We start from the raw sequence: 23,070 nt of genomic DNA on the forward strand, positions 1-23,070 counted from the left end.
TAGCTTGTTTTGACTGAGTTATTTTTTTATGACTCATTTCACCTCTAGCTCATCCGTGTTTCTCTGTTGTGACCCTACCAGGGTTTTTTTGTGTGTTTGTTTTTGTTTGTTTTGAATTTGGCTGCACTGTGCGGCTTGTGGGATCTTAGTTCCCCAACCAGGGATTGAACCCAGGCCCTTGGCAGAGGAAGCTCAGAGTCCTAACCACTGGACCACCAGGGAACAGTTTCCCAGGGTTTTTTTTGATTGAGAACCTTGCAAGTTCCACTTTCTATTCTTTATGCAGTTTCACAGTGTGGCAGATGTCTGAAGGCAGGGCACTGGCTGTGTATGGGTCAGGCCTCCTTCCTCCGTGGGGACTTTGTCCTCTGAGCACCCTGAGACTGCAGGAGTTTTCACTGTGTCTTACCAAAACTTCTGACTCAACCCCCAGCCCTCTTCACAGCCTCGGAACTCAGCAAATGTCCAGTGGGGTCGATTCAATTGAACACATCAGCCTCCTGTGATTCCCTGAAAGGCTGTGGGTTCTCTTTCTCTCTGTATCAGCAGTTGGCAAACTACTGCCCAAGGGCCAAATCGGCCTCCTCTTTGTTTTGATATAGCCTGTGAACTCAAAGTGATGTTTACTTTTTAAATGGCTGAAAAAGTTTAAAAATTGTTTTGTGACTTGAAAATTAAATGAAATTCAAATTTCAGTGTCTGAAAATGAAGCTTGATTGGAATATAGCCATGCTCGGATTATGTATTGGCTATGTGTGCTTTTGTGCCAAGTGCCAGGGTCGAGTAGTGGCAGCAGTGACCTTGTGGTCTGCAGAACCCAAAATATTTACTCTCTGGCTCTTTGTAGAAGATGTTTGCCTACCAACCCCTGATGTATGATAGTGGTTTTCAGAGTGTGGCCTGTAAATTCCAAGCTAGTTCCTGAGATCCTTACATTGAATTCATAAGGCCAAGAGATAATAACTACTAAGGTCTTTCCTTTTCTACTTTGTTCATGTTTGAACTAAAAGTGCAAAAGCTGTTGTGGGTGTAAAACTGCTGGTGCCTTAATTAGAGTCAAGGCAGTGGCACCAGACTACTGGCAGGTATTTTATTTTTCAGTGTCACATGGTCCTAGTAAAAAACTCCATGTTTACATAAGGATGCGCTTCCAAAACACAGTCATTAATTTTGTCTTTACTAACGCATCCATGTCTTTTAAATAGTCTTTGTGGCAGAGTAGGCCCGTTTTTCCACACGCTTAGTCTCTCATAAGCTAGTTTCTCGGCTTGGAAGAGGGAGCAGGGGTGAGCGCACAGCTCTCTCGTTCAGCCTCACGCTCAGGCCGTTTGCAACGACAGCAGCAAAACAGTGCTACTCGCCACTGTATCTTGTTGCTGTTGTTTTGGAAAATTGTGATCTTTTTCACAAGTTTTTGTTTAATATGTAACGCATTAACCAAGTATTTCAAAATGTTTCTCTTTTAGTTCCAGACACACTTTATAAATAACAGTAGATCTAAACCACACACACGGGGTCTCGGTAATTTTCAGGAGTATAAAATTACCCTTAAAACCAAAACTGACTGATCTGTATGAGGTGGTTTCTCTTCACATGTCAGAGGAAAATAATGGCAGTGACTTTTTGTTGTCATTTGGCCTAAGGTCCTTTTAGGGACATCCCAGAAGTCCAGTGGTATTCATGGTGATTTGTTTGAGCATGCTGAAATGATCCATGTGCTTAGACCTGCCAGCCTCAGTGTTGATAGAGCATCCAACGACTTGCGTCAGTTTTTCCTATTTTTGGTGGTTGTTATTAGGGTATACTGTTTGAACTATTTCATTCTTTAAAAACAAATCTAGAAGCAGCTGAAGATTCTTTTGTTTTCATAGTTACTTTCCCTTCATTTTGTTCTTCCTTCCACATTATTTCAACCCAAAAATGTTAAGCCTGCCCTAACTGGAACTGATAGTATTTAGTTTGTAAACTTTAAAGATGCTGTCCCTTTGAACTTGAATGTCTTGCAGTGTATTTTTGGACAGACTCTTAATTATGGTAAAGGGAGTTAGGCAGTGATAGTTATGCAGTTCATTAGCCACAGTCTTAAATAATAGAGAAAACAGACCTTGTCAGGATTATTGTGTATCCCTTTGAAAGGTTTATGCCCTCCCAGAAGATCATTGATGCTTCATAGGGAAAAAACTTTTTGATGTTCATATGAATTCCACATTCATTGACAGTTTCCAAACATATATCATTTCTAAGCATTTCAGTACTTAATGGAAAAAATCCAAACAATACAAACAATAAACTGAAAAGGTCTCAGAAGGGAAAGGACTTGAAAGTAATCTCAGGTATAAGTTTATACGCATTAATGGAGTTGATCATGGTTACAAGGAGGGTGTCCAGGAAAATTTGAAACACATTTGTAGACTTTATTTTTGAGTGTCTTACTCGGTTTATTGATAACTTATTTATTGTGGTAGTTGAGCCTTAGCATTTTTCAAATGTTTGGGCGATGGAATTGACCCTTAAAAGTAGAAGTACTCTAAAGCACTATGATAGCAGCATCTGCACATGAAATGAGAGGAGGTGAAAAGGCCAGTCTTTTGCTGTTTTTAGAAAATATTTCATTCTTTTCATTCCCTTTTGTTAGATGCATTGTTCTGTTTGTCTATCTCCTTGCCCTTTTCACTGTTACTTGGATTCCGTTTATTCTGATGGAGGTATTTAGAGGTATATAACATTTCCTTTGATGCCTGGGCATCATTGTTTGCCAGGTTTTTATTATTGCAGAAGGCTTTCTGCTCACTAGATATACATATTTTTGAAAGCATGTATGTTAAAGGTAGCAGTTCGTATTAGTCTTATGGATATTAATTTTTGTTTCAGCTGTTAAATACCAATCAACTTCTCTCATTTAAAAAGATAAAACTTAAAAGAGAAAAATATAAATAACTGTGACATTACTTTAAATTACCTGGATTTACTCTGCCATAGTTACGTCTTGGGTAATCAGCAGCCTGTCTTAACACTGGTATAGACCTAGCCTTTAATTGGGATCCAAAGAAGAAAAGCAGCCAGCATGTGAAGTCACACTTAACACCTAGTAATAATATTAAGTGTTTAAAAATAATGATTTTTTCTTTTTTCCATGTGAAGGTTCTAAGGCCCAGCAGCTTCTGCAAGGACTACAAGCAAGCGATGAAAGCCAGCAACTCCAGGCAGTTATTGAGATGTGTCAGTTATTGGTCATGGGAAATGAGGAGACACTGGGAGGGTTTCCTGTCAAGAGTGTAGTTCCAGCTTTGGTAAGAGAGTCTTCCCCTCGTTTTATCCCAGTCGTCCTCTGAATGCTGCCCATATTTTTTTTTTTTAACCAGCTTTGGTAAGAGAGTCTTCCCCTCGTTTTATCCCAGTCGTCCTCTGAATGCTGCCCATATTTTTTTTTTTTTTACATTATTGTCATTAAGAATTTTAAAATAGGATAGAACTAAGAGATAGTAGAGTGTGGCTTAGTGCTTTTATTTCATGCTTTATAGAGATTGTGTGTGACTGTTAATGATGAATGAGTAAAATTTCTAAACTATTTCTTTTTTTTTTATAAATTTATTTTTTATTTTTATTTTATTTTTGGCTGCGTTGGGTCTTCGTTGCTGTGCACAGGCTTTCTGTAGTTTCGGCGAGCGGGGGCTGCTCTTCGTTGCAGTGCACGGGCTTCTCCTTGCGGTGGCTTCTGTTGCAGAGCATGGGCTCTAGGCGCGCAGGCTTCAGTAGTTGTGGCACGTGGGCTCAGTGGTTGTGGCACACGGGCTCAGTTGCTCCACAGCATGTGGGGTCTTCCCGGACCAGGGCTCGAACCTGTGTCACCTGCATTGGCAGGCGAGTTCTAACCACGGTGCCACCAGGGAAGCCCTAAACCATTTCTTGATGAATAGTTACGCTATCTTTGATACTTCAATGACTACGTGGTTTTAAATTTTAAGTTGTTAGCCCCATCAGGTGATACCTTGATGTACTATGCCAAAACTTATATGCTTTTTTCTTTTAAACTGGTGATTCACAGGACAGTAACAAGCAGCTCACTTGTGGGTTCTCTTTGTGGGCCATCAAGGTTTCATGCTTGATAGCAGTGTGCATGGCAGAGCAGTCAAGCCAGAACACCACATGGATCCTCCAGCTAAAAAAAAAGGTTTTATGTTGAGCAAAAACAAAAGAAACAAAACAGTACTCAACAGTAGAAAAACAATTTTTTAAATCTTAATGATTTTTCAACACAGTTGTGAGTTGATACTTAGAATTTATTAATATCTTAATCGCTTAAGCTTTTTAATGTGAAAACAACAGGAAGAGAAATTGCCGTTACTAAATGTAGGCCCTTGAGCATAATACATCTTTCAGATAGTGGCTTGGTAATTTTCTCAGTGCTAGATTAAAGAAATAGGGTATAAGTTAAGATTAAAATGAAGTCTGAATGAAATAGTAACAAAAGACTAACATAAGCATGAATATACATTCATAGTGTATTTTACTTTGGAAGCTAAATGTCATTCAAGTCTTTGTTTACACATCTAGTAAAGTTGACAAAAATGAAACTGTGATTGGAGTATCAGATTGTCTCATTTGATCACGTTATCACATTACGGAGAGAACTGAGTGAAGACCAGTCAAATACAAGATGACATAGTCTTTATTCGGCCTGTTCTTATTTGTTGGATGGCTCTGCTCTGGCAGGAAGTGATAAAGGATAGAGCAGTCTCTTTACCTTCTGCCATGCAGACCTCCTGGTAACAAAAGCTAGCTCTCAAGTCTTGCCAGTTCCACTCTACAGGTTCGCATATTAATTTTTTAATGTTTCATGAAAGCAGTATTAGCCTTTGTACTCTGACATTTACCTATGTTTATATTCATGCTCAAATTATTGATTTCTTCAATAGCTGGCTTTTATGACCTGAATTAAACTTCCTTGTTTGTTTTTGTTCATTTAAAAATAAATAGTAACAAAGGACTAGGTTTACCATGTACTTATCTCTGTTAAACTGCAGTTTTTATTGGTTAAATAAAGAAGTTGTTAAATCTAGGCAGAAACATTAGCATAATCCAATTTTCTTAATTTGCTGGTTGTATTGATTAGATTTAAGTACTTGGCAGACCTGCACAAGTCAGCTCATGCTGTTCATAATGAATTGTCCAGATTTATCTTTCATCACAGTTGAATATTATAAATATATATCCATCAATCACCATACACCTGTGTGACCATAAACAGTCATTTTTGGTGAAGAATCTGTTTACAGCAGTTCTTCCCAAATGTGGTATTACAAGGTTCATGCCACCTTAAAGAATTGGAGAACTTACTACTTTTTCTGTTAGCATAACAACCACTTTAATTTAGAGTAGGTGTTTTATAAGTGACTGTTTTGTAGGTGATTTGAGACAGAGTGTGCACGCTTGTGCATGTGTGTGTGTGTGTTTATGTTGTGTGTTTAACAAAAACAGTTATCAGGATCTCTGGTGTATAGATATATTTTACCAAGCATAATTCAGAGCTGAGAAGACATTCATATTAAATGAATATTGCATTAGGATATCTGATGTCTGACGTACATTTAATTGAAAGGTACTTTACAGCTTAAATTCAATGCATTTAAAATTTCCATTGAACTAGAAGACAGTGAATGATTGTCTCTTTCCCCAGGTAGGAAATTTCTTTGGTAGCTTTGGCTGCTTCAGGAAGATGGAGTGTATATCTGTAGTAGTTTTGCATCCCCTCCTTTGAAAAACATGGTTAAAATCTGCTTAAGGTGTTTCCCACAAGAAAAACTAAAATAAAATCAGATGTTTAGACTAACTCATGCATCTGTAAAATAATTATATTACTTTGAGTTTTAATTAGCGCATAATTCATTTTTGATGTGATCAATATCGTGTTTAAATCCTATACTACTGTGTACTTTACAGCTGAGTTAAATGGTGCTTCGCTCAACTTTTAGAGAAGCTAATTTACAAGAGTTTAAGCTATGATATTGAATCTGTACTGATAGTTGTTAATTTAACAAATGTCAGTGCATTGCTGGTCTGTTTACTTATGTATAGAACTTATTGACACCTGTTAAGCCCTCAGTGACACATTAATGAGCTTCTGAATGGGGGAATAGAGGCACCAGGAGGGTTGGTTGTAAGCAGCAGGCAGGCTTTGCTTTTGACCTGGATCATTGATGATGATTATTCCAAGTCAGTGCCTCAGTGTATGTGTCATGCCCTCCTAAGCATAATCATTTCTTGTGTATGCATGCTAGGTTTTAACTTGATATTATTTTTGTATGGTAAAATTCTTGGATCATATAGTTCTATTTCAGTTGAAGTAGAAGAAATACTTCTAGGACTTCTAAGAATATAGCTTCTAATACTTTGTTATAATCTTTTTAAACAGATAACATTACTGCAGATGGAGCATAATTTTGATATTGTAAGTATGTACTGTGTTTTTAAAAACCACTCCAAATTTAAATTTTGAGTTTTTATTGAGTAAAAATGACTTCTTTTCTAGATGAACCATGCTTGTCGAGCCTTAACATACATGATGGAAGCACTTCCTCGATCATCCGCTGTTGTAGTAGATGCAATTCCTGTCTTTTTAGAAAAGGTAATCCTACTTTTGCCCAACTTGTTCGAAAGCAGGCATGGGGAGTCAAGCTGAGAACTCTTGACTGTTGAATTCTAAAGTAGTACATCAGATCGTGAGGCCGCATTAAAAGACATTTTTTAGCGTCCATTATCTAACTAAAGTATATTTTTTAACCAAGGTTCCAGAAAAATGTTTTACGTCTAGCAGAGCGGCAGTTTAAAGTTGATGCTAATAAAGCATTTGTAAAATCAACCCAGTATTATAATTTTTTAATAATAGCAATTACTGCCTTAGTATAAAATCTTTCAGAGAACTTAAAGCAGTTGATTAAAAATAATCTCATTATTTCTAGAAAACATCCCAGTGAGGTTGATAGCTATTTATACCCTCATTTTACAGCTGAGAAGGCTGAGACAAAGTGCCTTGCTCAGGGTCATAGCACAGTAAAATTTGCATTATCTGATAACTTTGGAATATGGTATAAAGTTTAAAACTTGATTTTTAAAATTTGTTGTATAAACCAACCCGTTTATTTTAAATATGAAGATTTAAAGTTATATAATTGAATTTAGTTTATTCTCTATGTGAAACATATTTTTCAATATCTTTAAAGTAGTTGGAAGGAAAAGAAAAGTATTGCCAGTATGTTTGGCTTAAGCGCATACATCACTGGTTTCTTATGGTGGGTTTCAGGTTAGAGGCAGTATAGATTGATGGAAATTAGAGAAAGTGTTGTTTATTCATGCAAAGATGAGCATCGAGTAAAAAACTTGAACGATAACCTTAAGTTTCCTTTGTATATGTTCCCAGCTGCAAGTTATTCAGTGTATTGATGTGGCAGAGCAGGCCTTGACGGCCTTGGAGATGTTATCACGTAGACACAGTAAAGCCATTCTACAGGCGGTAAGTGTTGTTACCGAAGGACTATATTTCATTTAATGTTGGATTTTAGATCCACATTTGTATTAGTTCCTAGATTGCAGTCTCTATAAGGTACACATGCTGTTTCCAAGTGATGTGCTAGACTTTTAGTAGGCTTTTTTTAAAAATTGCTGATAAAAGGGTATTTCTTGGCTTTAACAGTTTCCTATATTTTAGGGTGGTTTGGCAGACTGCTTGCTGTATCTAGAGTTCTTCAGCATAAATGCCCAACGGAATGCACTAGCAATTGCAGCCAATTGCTGCCAGAGTATCACACCAGATGAATTTCATTTTGTGGCAGATTCCCTCCCGTTGCTAACCCAAAGGCTAACCCACCAGGTAAAACATAAGCCTATTTTATGTATCATAAAACATTTTTATTACATTTTTTTAAATGCTAATTTCAACTAGGACCTTAAATCTTCCAACTAGATATGTAACTTGGAAATGTTCTGATCTGTGTTTTTTCCTGTTACCTAGTCATGTACTCTGTATTAGGTTATTTTATGAAATTTCAGTGGATTTACCCAAATGAACAGTACTTCTTCGTTTATGATATCTTCAACTATTTTGACTTTAGGGGTAAATTTATTATTTCAGCAAACACTGAGTGTTTCCTATGTAATATGATCAGAATTTCCTTTTAGAAAGATCACCGTTTACTGAAACGTATTGGGTTAGGCAGGCAAGACTAGGAGGGTATGGGTTAAGATCAGAAGAGAGATGAGACTATGTATGTGCCAGATAGAAATGAAATAAGAAATGCAGACTGCAGCTGTCTGGGGTTGGAGAAGAACAGGAGCAATTAGTAGATGGAATCAGTGGGCCTGGTGTTGCAGTATGAGAAGCAGAGCTTATAGAGCCCCTGGTGGAGGACAGTTCGTGAGTTAAGCTTCGAGATTTTAGAGAAATTGTATTTTCTTGTAATGTTTCAAAGTGTTGTTATTGCTAAAGAGCTTTTTAGAGATCTGACTTTTAAGTCACCTTTACAAAGTGTGCTTAAAATCTTCTTGGGGAAAATTAGGTACATAAAATATACAGGCATACCTCGGAGATACCGTGGGTTCAGTTCTGACCACTGCAGTAAAGCGAAATATCACAATAAAGCAAGTCACAAGAAGTTTTTGGTTTCCCAGTGCGTATGAAAGTTCTTTTTACACTATAATGTAGGCGCCCCAATCCCCAGGCGACAGACCGGTAGTGGTGGCCTGTGGCCTGTTAGGAACTGGGCCGCACAGCAGGAGGTGAGCAGCGGGTGAGTGAGCGAAGCGTCATCTGTATTTACAGCCGCTCCCCGTCGCTCGCAGTACCACCTGAGCTCCACCTCCTGTCAGATCAGTGGTGGCATTAGATTCTCATAGGACCATGAACTGTACTGTGAACTGCGCATGCGAGGGATCTAGATCACGCGCTCCTTATGAGAATTCAATGCCTGTTGACCTGAGGTGGAGCTGAGTCGGTCCCATCACCCCCAGATGGAACCATGTAGTTGCAGGAAAACAAGCTCAGGGCTCCCACTGATTCTGCGTTATGGTGAGTTGCATAATGATTTCATTATATATTACAGTGTAATAATAATAGAAAGAAATAAAGAGCACAGTAAGTGTAATGAGCTTGAATCATCCCGAAACACCGCCCCCCCACCCACCCAAATCTGTGGAAAAATTGTCTTCCATGAAACTGGTCCCTGGTGCCAAAAAGGTTGGGGACCGCTGATGTAGTCTATTAAGTGCGCAATAGCATTGTGTCTAAAAAAAAAAAAAAGTACATACCTTAATTAAGAAATCCTTCATTGTTAAAAAAATGCTAACCATTATTTGATCCTTCAGGGACTCGTAATCTTTTTGCTGGTGGAGGGGGAGAGGGTTTAAAATGTTGGGAGAATTACCACAATGTAATACAGAGACAGGAAGTGAGGGAGTGCTGTTTGACAAATAGTGCCAACAGACTTGATGGGTGCAGGGCTTCCACAAACCTTCAATTTGTCAAAAATGCAGTATCTGCGAAGTGCACTAAAGTGAAGCACAATAAAATGAGGTATACCTATATTAAATAAGGTGTTTACATAATATAGGTAAAATAATATTGATTATTGAATCACTGGAGGATTTTGCTTCTAAGATGATCAAGACACAAGTAGTGCCATTCATTTTTTATTTATTTTAAAAAACTTAGCAGGCTGAGATAACCTTTACTTTATGGGGGCTAGAAATGTTCTCTAGTTAGGTGTGAGTTTACCTTATTTTGGAAGTATGGCCCAAGAATCAGAGAAGTTAAATAATGGGTCCTGTTGTTGTAGCATTCTTTCTAGACTTAAATCATGACAGCGAAGGTGTAGGACTCCTATAATACCAGAATTCCTTTCATTTTTACACAGCTAAGCCTAGTTTTTACATCTGAAGCCCATTTATCAATTAGAAAAAACCGAAGTCTATCAAACTATGCCATTAAATTGTTCTTTCTTTTCTTATGAGAGTTATTCCAAATGTTTTCTCATTAAGATCAGTCTAATAGTATTTAGATTGTTTTCATAATGATAGAGCAAATCTGTATCGTTTTTCTTATTATCAGTAAATCTCTGGCTCACACACATACTTAACTACTTACAACTTTTTAGTGAATGCATGTTTTAAGCACTTCTACTTGTAAGGCTTTTTAGAATGGTGGGATGTTTATTTTTTCTTTATTATAGTTTTTGTTTAGGTATTGAAATTATAGAAGTACAAAAGTTGTTCCCTTTCTTTGTATTTGCTTTTTATATGTTGGGTTCTTAATGGAGGAGAGAGGTTCTATCAGTATGATTCCCTTTGCTTTGAAATCATGACATTACTGATTGTTTGCTTATTAGGGTCACAGCATTTTCAAAGCTCATATCTAGTTAAGCAAGTCTTGAAGAATTTGGGGTTAGGAAGAAGATAAGGGAGTGACGTACGACAGTGAAAATGTTTTATATTAACAAACTTTATTTTCCTTTATTAAAAAGGACAAAAAGTCAGTAGAAAGCACTTGCCTTTGTTTTGCACGTCTAGTGGACAACTTTCAACATGAGGAGGTAAGCGTTTAGTCTTTGTTGGTATTTTCATGAAGTTGTTAAATTGCTGCCTCACGAAGTAACAGTTTTTTCTTTCTTGTGTTTGTGAAGAATTTACTCCAGCAGGTTGCCTCCAAAGATCTGCTAACAAATGTTCAACAACTATTGGTAGTAACTCCACCAATTCTAAGTTCTGGGATGTTTATAATGGTGGTTCGCATGTTTTCTTTGATGTGTTCCAACTGTCCAACTTTAGCTGTTCAACTTATGAAGCAAAGTAAGTGCTATTTTATTATTCTGTTTTATACGGGAAAAACAGCTTGTGTTTGTGTGTGTGTGTGAGTTTAATTTCTGTTAATAAGTAAAGTCAACATAAGCAAGTAGAAATGGCTAATATCACAGGCACTGGATAGTAAAGGAAGAAAAATGTTAATATGTAATAAATTTGTGTTGTGACAATATAGTAATGCTGCCTACATACAATTTTTAAAGTATATAATATATTAAAATTTTACCCTTGGTGTAGGGCTAAAGACCCAAAGTCATTGCTTTCTGTACAGTATCAATTAAGTAATGATGCTTCATTAGGAGAATTCTGAGTTTTATGTTACCAGTAACTGCTTCTCTTTTGCTTATAGGTAGTCCTTTTTTCCCATATTAGATTTTCCAGCAGTTTATGATCCCAGAATGCTTTCTTCCCTCAAAGTGTTGGAACTTATTTACACAGATGAATGTCTCTGATCTTTGCTACTTTAATATTTCTAAGTCTTTCCCAAACTTACATGTGCAGGATACCGAGTTTTATCGCACTGCTATTGCCATTGCCCATTACTCTCTTAAACCTTAGATTTCACAAGTTAATGTCAGAAGACATCCGTATGTTGTGATTATTGCTGGTAGAGCGTTGATCACTTTTTTATGAAGCACCTATCATTGTGGTTAATTTCATGTCCATAATTCTAATCTCTGAGGACGTTACCTTGGGAGTCAGTGATGACACTCACTGACAAAACAGTCTTTGTCCCACCACTTCAAACAGTATATTAAGTGGTATAAGAGGACTTTTTTGGGGGCGGATGGAGGGGGGGACTCAGTTTTGTATTTCGCATTACTTATGAATTTTAGCACATGGCACAGAATTTTGTAGAAAAATAGTGTTGCTCAGGTGCTTTATTGAAGAAATTCCTCTTACAGCATTGAGTCTTTCCTGAACTTAGTATCCCAGAGAACACTGTTTTGCTTATGCCATGAACAAAGTCCTCTCTGCCTAGATACGCTTGGGAAAGGTTTAACTCTTTTTTTGCGTAGTCATAATGTACTTTGCTTATTAAAATCCCTAGGGCCCCCTTGAATTTTCCCATTTCTTGAAGTTTGCCTACAGGATTATCTCTTGTTACCGTGTGGCGTGGCACAGCATTTTCCTATATCCTGGTTTGGGAAATTCCTGTCTGACTTTTGTTTGTTTTAACGTTTTGGAATTTTTTTCTTTAGCATGATGGATGTTTTCACCTCTCCTGCATACTTAGGAAGTTTGCCGCATAATCATTCTACTTCAGTAACGCGAACCTCTCTGGTTCTTTCCATTTTGTTGTCATCCTCTGATCTCTTTAAAAAAGAAGAAGTTAATAATGTACCATTGCCATCTATTCATATTTCTTAAGAAAGTTGGCAAAATGACTTTTTCAAGAACTGCTTAAAAATTTTAATCACTGTTTGTGAAGTTTCAGTGAGTCAGAGATTTATCCACACCTCTCTGCCCAAATTAATGGTGAATACTTTCCTTGACAGCAGAACTTACTGATTACTGGCAGAACATTTCAATGAAATGTTTATATTTTGCATATGTGTAGTATTTTATAGATACCAACAGAGACACAGCCCTGTCTTTAGGGCGTAGCTGTTAGAATGACCAAAACCTTTGGAGCCTGGGGGCTTCCTCCACTCACTGTCAGTGTCAGTACACTAAACTAGTTTTCATGCAAATTCTTCCATAAACTGATGTCTTCTGGGGATGGAAGCTTGTGGTAGAGGATATTTTAATGATCTTTAAATTTAGTTGGCATGCTTACTGTCATTTAAGGTAAAGGTTTTCCTGATCACAATATGGTAATTTCAGATGCTTTTAACTGCTGTGTTTTGTTCTGTTGGTCACATGTTTTCAGTATATTTGAATTGAAGACAAATATACAAATATACTTGAGTCGAGGATAAAATATGTTTAGTACACTTTTTTGCAAAGCTCCTCAAGGAAAGTAATACAAGATCCCTGGAGTCTCTGCAGTGGATTTGTGATTAGGTGTCTTGCTGGAAGGTTAGGACTCAAACTTTAAGTCCTCAGAAAGAATTTGTTTAAATCTTCATAATTTTTTTAAGGTTTTAATGACAACTCATTTGGATTTTTCACTTTAATTTCTGTGGTATATAGCTGTACAAGAAAATATTTCTAATTGTTTCCCCCCTAGGCAATGATTGCCTTTTAAATATGGCAATATAAGTAGTTTCATAGGGTTTTGCTTTTTGTTGTTGGTTTTACAGACATTGCAGAAACTCTTCACTTTCTCCTGTGTGGTGCCTCCAATGGAAGTTGTCAGGAACAGATTGATCTTGTTCCACGAAGTCCTCAAGAACTGTATGAACTGACATCTCTGATCTGGTAAAGATTGGGCCAGTAATAACTGTGGTTTATATGAGGGTATTTTACTTTAGAAACCTGGTATTTACTGACAGCTCAGGAAGCTACTTATTAAAATAATTGCACCTTTCGTTTTCAGTGAACTTATGCCATGTTTACCAAAAGAAGGCATTTTTGCAGTTGATACCATGCTGAAGAAGGGAAATGCACAGAACACAGATGGTGCGATATGGCAGTGGCGTGATGACCGGGGCCTTTGGCATCCCTATAACAGGATTGACAGCCGGATCATTGAGGTAGTAGTTTCATCGTACCGTTTAAATATGTCTTATTTTGGTGGAGAGTGGGTGTAGGGCTGGAGTGGGGAGGTGGACTTGTGTACTTAAATGTGCTCAATGTTGAATTAACTCAAGATTTTCTCATTTTGTCTCCTGAGAACAAGGTCCTCATTTCTGTTCAGGTCAGAAAACATGGTGTTCTAGTCCTGCTTCTGCTGCTCACTACCTGATTGACTTGGAGCAAGTAATTTAAGATCTTTGTTCCATAGTTTCCTCATTTCTGAAAGGAAACATGAGAGGGAGTTAGGCTACGTGTTTCTAAAAGTCCCTTCTATCTCCTATCCAGAAGAAATCTCTCAAAAGCAGAGATTACATACAAGTAGCTGCTTCTCAGTATTTTTAAAGAGCAAAAATATGGAAACAATCTAAATATATAGCTTTAGATGAATGATTAAGTAAATTGTGAAATATACATAGGTTTGTATATAATCCAGACCGTAATGGGATAGATTTTAATGACTTAAAATACAATATGCTATAAATGAAAGCAAAATGTTCAGAAAAATTATGTGACTGACTCTTGGGAACTCTGCAAAAGAAAAGAAGAATAAGGGCAAAGGAAAGAAGCACACTAAAATATTTCGTGATTTTTCTGTGAAGGTTTTTATGTGTGATTTTATTCTTTTTTCCATACTTCTTCATATTAAGTTTGCACAGAAATATTTCAAAAATTTCTCAGGTTAGGAAAATATTTGCCCGAATTTAGGAAGTGTTGGGTCACTGCATTATCTGAGATGTCAAGCATCATTTACTAATGTTTTCATATATAAGTTACTTTAAGTATTAATATAATTTCTAATTTCAACCTGTGTTATTAGAATTTTTTAGGACATGACACTTAAATAGCCTTTTTTTCCTTTAAGGTCCTTTCCCCTAGTTAGTTTCTAAAAATGAGTTTGTGAAAAACATGTTACAAGATTGGAAGATCTTATGAAAATATCTAAATTCAGAGCTAGCTGTTATGTTATGAGGAAGTTAAAGGCGACTGGTCTTCGTGCATTGTTAGCCTTAGTTTATAAGTAGGTCGTGGTCTCTAACGCTGAGCATTCTTCTTTTTAGCATTTTCCCGATAATGGTATTTTCACTGTTAGTTAACTGTCTTATATTTCCTAAGAGTCCTGTCTTCCATTCAACCAAGGAATTCCATAAGAATGAATATTTTATCACTTCTTTAGGCTGTCTAAAATCAAGCAAACAGTGTTAATCATATTATCTCATTTGAGATACATACTTTGTAATACTTGCCACCCCTGGGGATTACTTTCTTTAGTTCCAGTTGTGTCCCTTTCAATCTTAGGGCATCATTTAAATGTAAAGTCTTTTTTGTTTCCTAAGGATAATTTTATAGGATCATTTTGTTTAAAGGAGGATTTTGATGGGCTGCTAGGAATCCATGCTGTAAATAACATTTTAACCTAAGAATTAGATACTAAGATTTATGGATAACAATTTTTTTCTGTCAGCAATGTCTTCAAGGCCTTTTTAACACAAATAGTGTCGTCTTCATGTCAGTGATTCTACATGACTGGATCCTTCATCAGGATTTTACCTGTATTTGTCTCAGGGGACCTGAAAGGTCCTGTAATATATATTTGTGTTTAATTAAAAACGGTTTGTTGAGTGAATGAGTTTTGTCACATCCACACTATTAAAACTTGTATATTCAGTTACTTCCCCATCTAAAACCTGATGAAACAAATATGTAAGTTAGCATTTATTGAGGGTTCCCACTGTGTCTTAAGTTGATAAATTTCTCCATGTTTATATTCAAGGTTTCTCTCTCTTTGCTCTCAGGCAGCCCATCAGGTCGGTGAGGATGAGATAAGCTTGTCCACTCTGGGACGAGTTTATACTATTGATTTTAATTCTATGCAGCAAATCAATGAGGACACGGGAACAGCACGTGCCATTCAGAGAAAACCTAACCCCTTAGCCAATACTAACAGTAGTAAGTATCTTTTGAGTTAAAAGTAGTACTGTATTGTCTGTGAGTAGTATTTGCAATAACAAATAATTGTTTTATGGAGTGTTGTTATTAAACTTAAGACAGTTGCATAGTAGTATTTAATTTTTTGTTGTTGCTTTAATCGGCAAATGAGCCAATATTAACTGGCATCTTCCCCAAGATTTTCCTACTTCTGTGATTTGCAGTGTCCTGGACTCTAGTCAGAATTGTCCTGTGCATCCCTTTCCCCACCACCGCCTTCCAGTGTTATTGAGATATAATTGACACACAGCACTGTGTAAGTTTAAGGTGTACAACATAATGGCTTGACTTACGTTATGAAATGATTATCACATAAGTTGAGTGAACATCCAGTTTCTCATAGATAGAAATTAAAGAAATAGAAAAAAAAATTTTGTGTGTGGTAAGAAACTCTTAACGTTCATATATAACATCAGCAGTGTTAACTACATTTGTCATGTACGTTACATCCCTAGTACTAATTTACCTTACAACTGGAAAAGCTTATACCTTTTGACTGCATTCATCCAATCCACCCCCCGTCGCCCCCCTCCCCCCCCCCCGGCCCCAGTAACCACAAATCAGATCTCTTTGAGTTTGGTTTTGAAGTATAATGAACTTACAACACTATGTTAGCTCCTGTTACACAACATAGTGATTCAGTACTTCTATACATTTCAAATGATCGCCATGATAGATACTTACTGTCTGTCACCAAAGGTGGTATATACAACAGTCAGTGACTGTATTCCCCATGCTGTACATTTCTTACTCATGCCTCCTTTATTCTGCACCTGGAAGTTTGTTCCCCTTAATCTCCCTCACTTACTTCTTTTCTCCCCTCACCCCCTCCCCTTTGGCAACCGCCAGTTTGTTCCCTGCAGCCCATGCAGTTTTTTAAATCCGATCCTTTTATCCCTGTTTTACCTTTGGATCCACTCACACCCCATCATATTAGTTCTTTCCAACCTTTTATTTTATACTTTCCCACCAAAATTCTCTTAATTAATGAAGAATAGGTGATTGTGATTTTTTTTTCTTTTCAGGTTTCTGTCATTTGTTCCTTTCCTGAGGGATTTAGTTCATTGCTTTTGCAGGTCTAGGCTAGCGTGCAAGGGTCAGCATACTGTTTCTGAAAAGGACCAGATAGTAAATATTTTAACCTTTGCAGGCCATGCAGTCTCTGTATTCAGCACTGCTCTTGTAGCTGCCAAACAGCCATATACAATATGTAAACAAATATATGTGGTTGTGTTCCGATAAAATTTATTTACAAAAATAGGTGGTGGATGGATTGGGCCTTTGGACCATACTTTGCCAACCCCCGTTCTAGCGCTTTTCATCTGTTACCTTTCCCCTGCACCTTATTCCCTCTAATCAAAGTGACAGGTCATCTTGTTTTTCCAGTTTCTTGCTACATACTCACTGTCCAGTTTTTCAGCTCTGTTTATTTCTTACTAGTGGTTTAACTGGCTAATACTGAAACATCTCCAATATTTTGTGGAACATACATTAGTAAAAGTAAGAGATCCAGTGTAGTGGTGCCTCGTGCTTTTCAGCTGGCCAGAATGGCCGGTGGTTTTGTAGCTGGCTAAAATTTGTCTTAATGCCATTTATAGACCTCAGTTGATTGCATTAGATAAGTTAATTTGCTTTATAACCAAAAAGTTTTTGTAGCATTCCAGATAATTACATCAGCTTGAATGCTTTATGTTATTTACTTTATTGTGTTTCTGAAGTCTGTAGCATTAGGATTATACTTTTTTTTTATCACAGGTGGATATTCAGAGTTAAAGAAGGATGATGCTCGAGCACAGCTTATGAAAGAGGATCCGGAACTGGCTAAGTCTTTTATTAAGACATTATTTGGTGTTCTTTATGAAGTGTATAGTTCCTCAGCAGGACCTGCGGTCAGACATAAGTGCCTTAGAGCAATTCTTAGGATAATTTATTTCGCGGATGCCGAACTTCTAAAGGATGTCCTGAAAAATCATGCTGTTTCAAGGTGTGTTCATGAAAGTGGTGAAAACGCTTTAGAAATCCAAGTCTCTGCAAGTAACTTCAGAAATCTTTAAAGAAATAGTACAGAAAAAATATGCACAAAACAGTTTATTTGGAATATTTTGAGCCCTTCGTTGTCTTTCTGTATTCACAAACACCTTTGATAAAGAATAAATTAAATGCAGAAGTTGAGCATTTAAGAAAAATTCTTGTTCTGGTGGATTGGTTTGACACTTAAAATATTTTGCTCTCAAATTTAAAGTAGGATGGCCAGCAGTAATTATCAAATTCAGACAAATGTTTTATATACAAATGCTTTCTTTTTTTAGTCATATTGCTTCCATGCTATCAAGCCAAGACCTGAAGATAGTAGTTGGAGCACTTCAGATGGCAGAGATCTTAATGCAGAAGTTACCTGATATTTTTAGTGTTTATTTCAGAAGAGAAGGTAATGCCGTTCATGATAGTTAATTCATGGTTAATCTTTTAGTCTAAACATTATTTCAGTAGAAGTATAGTTATACTCTATAGAAAAAAAATTAAACTGTTATTTTTATGTAAGATATTTGCATGCTTACAGCTTTAATACATATAGAGCATCTTTTCTAAATCTTTTGTTATAGATTGTGTGAGATTCACTGTCTGTTGATGAACACTAAGTTTCAATGATTTGAGTGTTTATGGCCCAGAAGCAATCATTGACTTTTCTTTTTATGCTGATAACATATAGTTGCCCATAAAAATTTTTTGAAAAAGTCAGAGGTCACTTTCCCAAGGAATCCTGTTAGTAGATCAGAACAGCTGTAAAAGGGATTATTTTTTTACTTCACTATGTAGATAATGGAATATTTCAAGGCTTGGAATAATCTTCAGAATGCAATTGGTGTGTCCTCTAATTTGAGGAATTTCAATGTCGAAATCAGCCTAGGGGACATGATACTTTTCCATTCTTTTCTTGAAGACCTCAAAGATGAAACTGTATCACTCATTTGGGTGTTTTATTCTTTTTAAACCTGCCAAGATAACAAAAGTTCCTTCTCGTCAACAGAAATCTCTTTATGGGTCTTTTTGGTCTATTAGGTTACTTTGGTCTTGTGAGGATGCAGAAAATGATGGTGTTTTCCCCTCACGTAACACTTTATCTTCAGTCTTAGAAACAATTCTGGTTCTTTATGCATATGATCTGTTTTCCATTCTTTTGATCACCTTTTCTTATGCTGGATTCATCTCTCTTTACATCTTGAGAATGTAACAGACATGTTAGTGTAATAGTATTGAATCAAATGGGAAGAAGTTTTCGCTGTTTCTTATTAGCTCTGTTCAAATAGCAGTGAGTTTTCAAAAAAAATCCAGCACTACACATTTATGTGAAATAGAAGGCAAACTCTCTCCATTTCCCAGAGATAATAACTATGGTTAACAAATGAGGTTTTCTATGCTCACATAAATGCCTGGTATGTACTCTTATTTTTAGCCTTAGATTATCTTGTATTTTGCATTCTGTATTTTGTTTTTGGTTTTCTGTTTTTGTTGTTTGCTTTTAGTTGCTTTCTGATTTGGAAGCATATCAGAATCGGTCTTTTTTCTCAATGATTTTTTTAAAAACTTTGGTAGAATCAACTATGCCGTCAGGTTGAATTTCCCGCCCCCAAATATTTATATAGCATTTACATTATGAAGTTTATGGAGGAATGTAGATTGGTTCTACCCCTTTGCATCTGGCTTGTCTCACTGTTCTTTCAGGTTCCACTTAAATGTCACTTACTCCTAAAGATCTAGCCTGCCTTCTAGATTGTTACATCTCCCGATTGTATGCTCCAACAGCACTGTATTTTCTTTTTCATAAGCAGTTCACTCTTTATTTGTAGTTTCTTGTTAAATGTATCTTTGTCATTAGTTAATAAGTGCCCTGAATCCATTTTTCTTAGCCATGGCCATATCCTTAGTCCCTAGCACACAGTCTGGCATATGATTGCTGCAAATAATACTTACGGAACGAATGCCTGAAGTTTGAATTCATTCAGACTTTTTTTTTTAATAAAAAGAATCTGATGGAAAGCTCTGAACTCTTCCCCAGAAAAATGTGATTGTGTGAACATGCACTCACCTACATTCAGACACACAGATTTGCATATAGTTTTACACACCGATATTCAGACACACACCTTTATATTCCCCCCTCCTCTCATGTACATCTTGCCACAATCCAACCCCAAATATAAACCCTGCCTTATAAGTTACTGTTCATTTCTCCTCATACACCTCCAAGGATGTGAAAATCACCATCCTTCAATAGCTGGTGTTCTCTTTTTTTGGCAGTAGTGTTACTGTGATCTTATCTCATTGTAGTATTTGAAGTTAATGACTGTAGGTCTTTTTCTTCCTTCTGGCTATCAAGCCACAGGTGCACTGCATTTCTGTAATTGCTTATTGTTTTTATAAAGGGTATTTTATTTCCAGTAGGAATTTACATGTGACCCCATTACGTATCCTACATTCGGGTTTTGAGTATTGGCAGACAGTATAAATATCTTTTCTTTAATTTTGAATTTGCCTACTACTTTTCTTTGGAGTCAAGTTGAAGACTCTGGCACCTAAAGTTATTTTCCTATTTGCCGGGTACTTTTTATTCATTCCTTGTGAATCCGTGTTAGCATTTAGGGATCTTATAATGGTGGGGAGGTGGTCCTGATTAACACATACTCTCTTTAATCTCTGCTCTGTAAAGGTGTAATGCATCAAGTAAAACACTTAGCAGAATCGGAATCATTGTTGACAAGTCCACCAAAGGCATGTACGAATGGGTCAGGATCCTTGGGGTCCACGACGTCTGTCAGCAGCGGAACAGCCACGGCTGCCACTAACGCCTCAGCTGACTTGGGATCCCCCAGCTTGCAGCACAGCAGAGATGATTCCTTAGACCTGAGCCCTCAAGGGTAAGTCAGAGTTTTGCAGCGATTTTTGTGCTCTTTGCCTTTAACTCTGCCCTGGTACCTGAGACTCACACAGGGAAGTAAATGGTAAAATATTATGGAGAGTGTACGTTTTCTATTTTTCCATGTATATTGTGTCAGATATTTAATGGGAATGGGAAGAAACCTGTTGTATTGAGCCATGTTTAGGAACCACAAGAGATACATGGTGTTTCCATACAAGGGAACTAAGGCTCAGAGAAGCTAAGTGACTGGTATAGTGTCATGTACTTATTTTACAGATGCGGGATTTGAGCTCTCATTTCTGATTTCATAATCTTGCGATTATTTACTATATTGCAGCATACATACCAGCTTTAAGAAATCCAGATATTTAATATAGTGAAAAATATTAAAAATCGGAATTTTTAGACTGTAAAGGAAAAAAGATCCCGATTTCCCATTTATCTTTAACTGGCATATGGGAACTTTTGCTGTTAATAAAGGCAAATGAGAGTTCTAAGTTCTCTGCTTCCACCTCTTTTTTAATTCCTTTGTTGTACTGTGCTGCTGAGAACATTACCAAACCCTCGTGTTGGTTTTCATTTTGTTGTGTTGAAACAAGTCACACTCTAAAAGTGTTTTTGTTTCTTTGATGTAAGCGGAAAAGTAGATCTTGGTAAAACATTATACTTAATAAGTGGGGTCCAAACATTTAATCTTACAAGCTGCAAGGTAGCATTGTCCTGTGAAGCTAGCCCACTCCGAACCCCAGCTGCTTTTGGTGCCCCTTGGTGGCAGTTGTCCAGCCTGGTTTAAGTATGAATTTGGCAGTTCTGTGACTTCTGGCACAGCCACTGTTAATTTTAGGAAGCTGCTGGGTTTAAGTGGTACCATGTAGTGGGCACAGTCCAAGGAGTCTGAGAATGCCAGAGACCCTCCACCTTCACTGTTTTCAAGTTGGATTATCTTGCCATTTTCCCTCCCAGCCTTGCCTGCCTCTCTACTTCCTCCCGAGCCCCGCTCCCTCCCCCAGCTGCTGCAGTAACCTTAAGTCATTGCAGATGTTACAGAAAAATCCGATCTGACTTTTTTGGCCAGCCCAATACTATATTATAGCACAGGCACTTGGTAAAATACGATGCAGCTCAGACAAATGCCGTATTTCTGAGCTACATACGTAAAATATATGAAACAAATATGCAATGCAAGAACCTATATGATTATAGGTTCTGACAGTTGATACTCTTAAAGAAAGAGGAAAGGACCTTTTTCTTAAAATACTTTCAGAGTTTTAAGTGATTCCTTTCTCTTCTAATATGGTTTTAAATGAAAAGTTTATATAAATTCGTAAAGGTGGAATTGTTTAACTTTAAGTTTATTCCTTGAAAGTTCACTTGTCCTGATCGTCAGGTATATTGATCACACTATTAAGTGTTTTCAGGAGACATGTCAGATGTTGGAAGACTTTAAATATTTTTTTCAAACTTTTTCTTACTTGGGTCATAGACCAACTGAACTAGAACTTTTTTTCTTCTTCCCCACTTTATGTAGCTTTGTTATTTGAAGGATGATATTTTAAACTATTTCTAGTGGTGTTAAAGATAGTGAAAATAGCACGCAAAGGCTACATACGTTCTGCTTCATATATTCTAATTCAAAATAGGCTACTCAGACTATCACTTGCCACATTTGTTTACAGATAATTTTGAATTTTTTAAAAAAGTACTTATAAATGCATTCATTTAGGATGTTATTGCCATTACACACCATGAAATTCCTTTGGGTAGTATTGGAAAGTATTTTGATAATATTAACACTCAATGCTATGTATATTTTACTTATTGTCATTTAGGTTAGGGAAGAAATAAGGTACCCAAATTTAACATATTCTTTTTCTAGTTTATGCATTGCATATTTGTTTCCTGTGCTTTATGTATGTACTGCATTTAATATTGGAGTTTAACACAGGATTAATGAGATATTCTATTTGGTTTTCTTTTTTTAAATTAATTAATTTCTTTATTTCTTTATATTTGGTAGCATTGGGTCTTCGTTGCTGTGCGCCGGCTTTCTCTAGTTGCGGCGAGCGGGGGCTACTCTTCAGTGTGGCACGTGGGCTTCTCGTTGCGGTGGCTTCTCTTGTTGCAGAGCTCGGGCTCTAGGCGCGTGGGCTTCAGTAGTTGTGGCTCACGGGCTTAGTTGCTCCACGGCATGTGGGATCTTCCCGGACTAGGGCTCAAACCCGTGTCCCCTGCATTGGCAGGTGGATTCTTAACCACTGCACCACCAGGGAAGTCCCTGGTTTTCTTTTTAGTAGTTCAGTATAGTCAAATAGCTAGCTATTTTCTGAACTAATCATTTTCTGTGTCTTGTACACTTCTAGAACATTGGTGCAGAGTTGGCATTAAATAATCACTAAATGAAAAATACCCTGTTATAACAATATTCTGCCATTTTAGCTTGCTTTTAAATGAGTGATGATACTAAATCATGGTAAGTGCTAAACTTATCCCATGTTTTCCCATGTGACAGTCGATTAAGTGATGTTCTAAAGAGAAAACGACTGCCAAAACGAGGATCGAGAAGGCCAAAGTATTCACCTCCAAGAGATGATGACAAAGTAGACAATCAAGGTAATTTTTGTGATGAAACTGTGAGG

General features: G+C 36.9%; 1 protein-coding gene across 21 annotated transcripts in view; it reads left to right on the forward strand.

The window, feature by feature from the left end:
- Window positions 1–23,070, forward strand: part of TRIP12 (thyroid hormone receptor interactor 12) — a 147,422-nt gene that overhangs the window by 94,036 nt on the left and 30,316 nt on the right. For 12 of the 21 annotated variants that reach the window (XM_082658091.1, XM_082658076.1, XM_082658089.1 and 9 more), the window contains 14 exons: window positions 3,142–3,290; window positions 6,413–6,448; window positions 6,530–6,625; window positions 7,418–7,510; window positions 7,706–7,867; window positions 10,512–10,580; window positions 10,671–10,836; window positions 13,095–13,212; window positions 13,331–13,490; window positions 15,324–15,477; window positions 17,272–17,500; window positions 17,826–17,944; window positions 20,225–20,432; window positions 22,944–23,044. In XM_082658091.1, coding sequence (XP_082514217.1) covers window positions 3,142–3,290; window positions 6,413–6,448; window positions 6,530–6,625; window positions 7,418–7,510; window positions 7,706–7,867; window positions 10,512–10,580; window positions 10,671–10,836; window positions 13,095–13,212; window positions 13,331–13,490; window positions 15,324–15,477; window positions 17,272–17,500; window positions 17,826–17,944; window positions 20,225–20,432; window positions 22,944–23,044 — 1,860 coding nt within the window. The remainder of the gene's footprint in view (window positions 1–3,141; window positions 3,291–6,412; window positions 6,449–6,529; window positions 6,626–7,417; window positions 7,511–7,705; window positions 7,868–10,511; window positions 10,581–10,670; window positions 10,837–13,094; window positions 13,213–13,330; window positions 13,491–15,323; window positions 15,478–17,271; window positions 17,501–17,825; window positions 17,945–20,224; window positions 20,433–22,943; window positions 23,045–23,070) is intronic. The other 9 variants (XM_082658077.1, XM_082658095.1, XM_082658081.1 and 6 more) reach the window with 3 other exon arrangements.

Source organism: Grampus griseus, assembly GCF_964374135.1.
Source record: "Grampus griseus genome assembly, chromosome: 7".
NCBI lineage: Eukaryota > Metazoa > Chordata > Mammalia > Artiodactyla > Delphinidae > Grampus > Grampus griseus.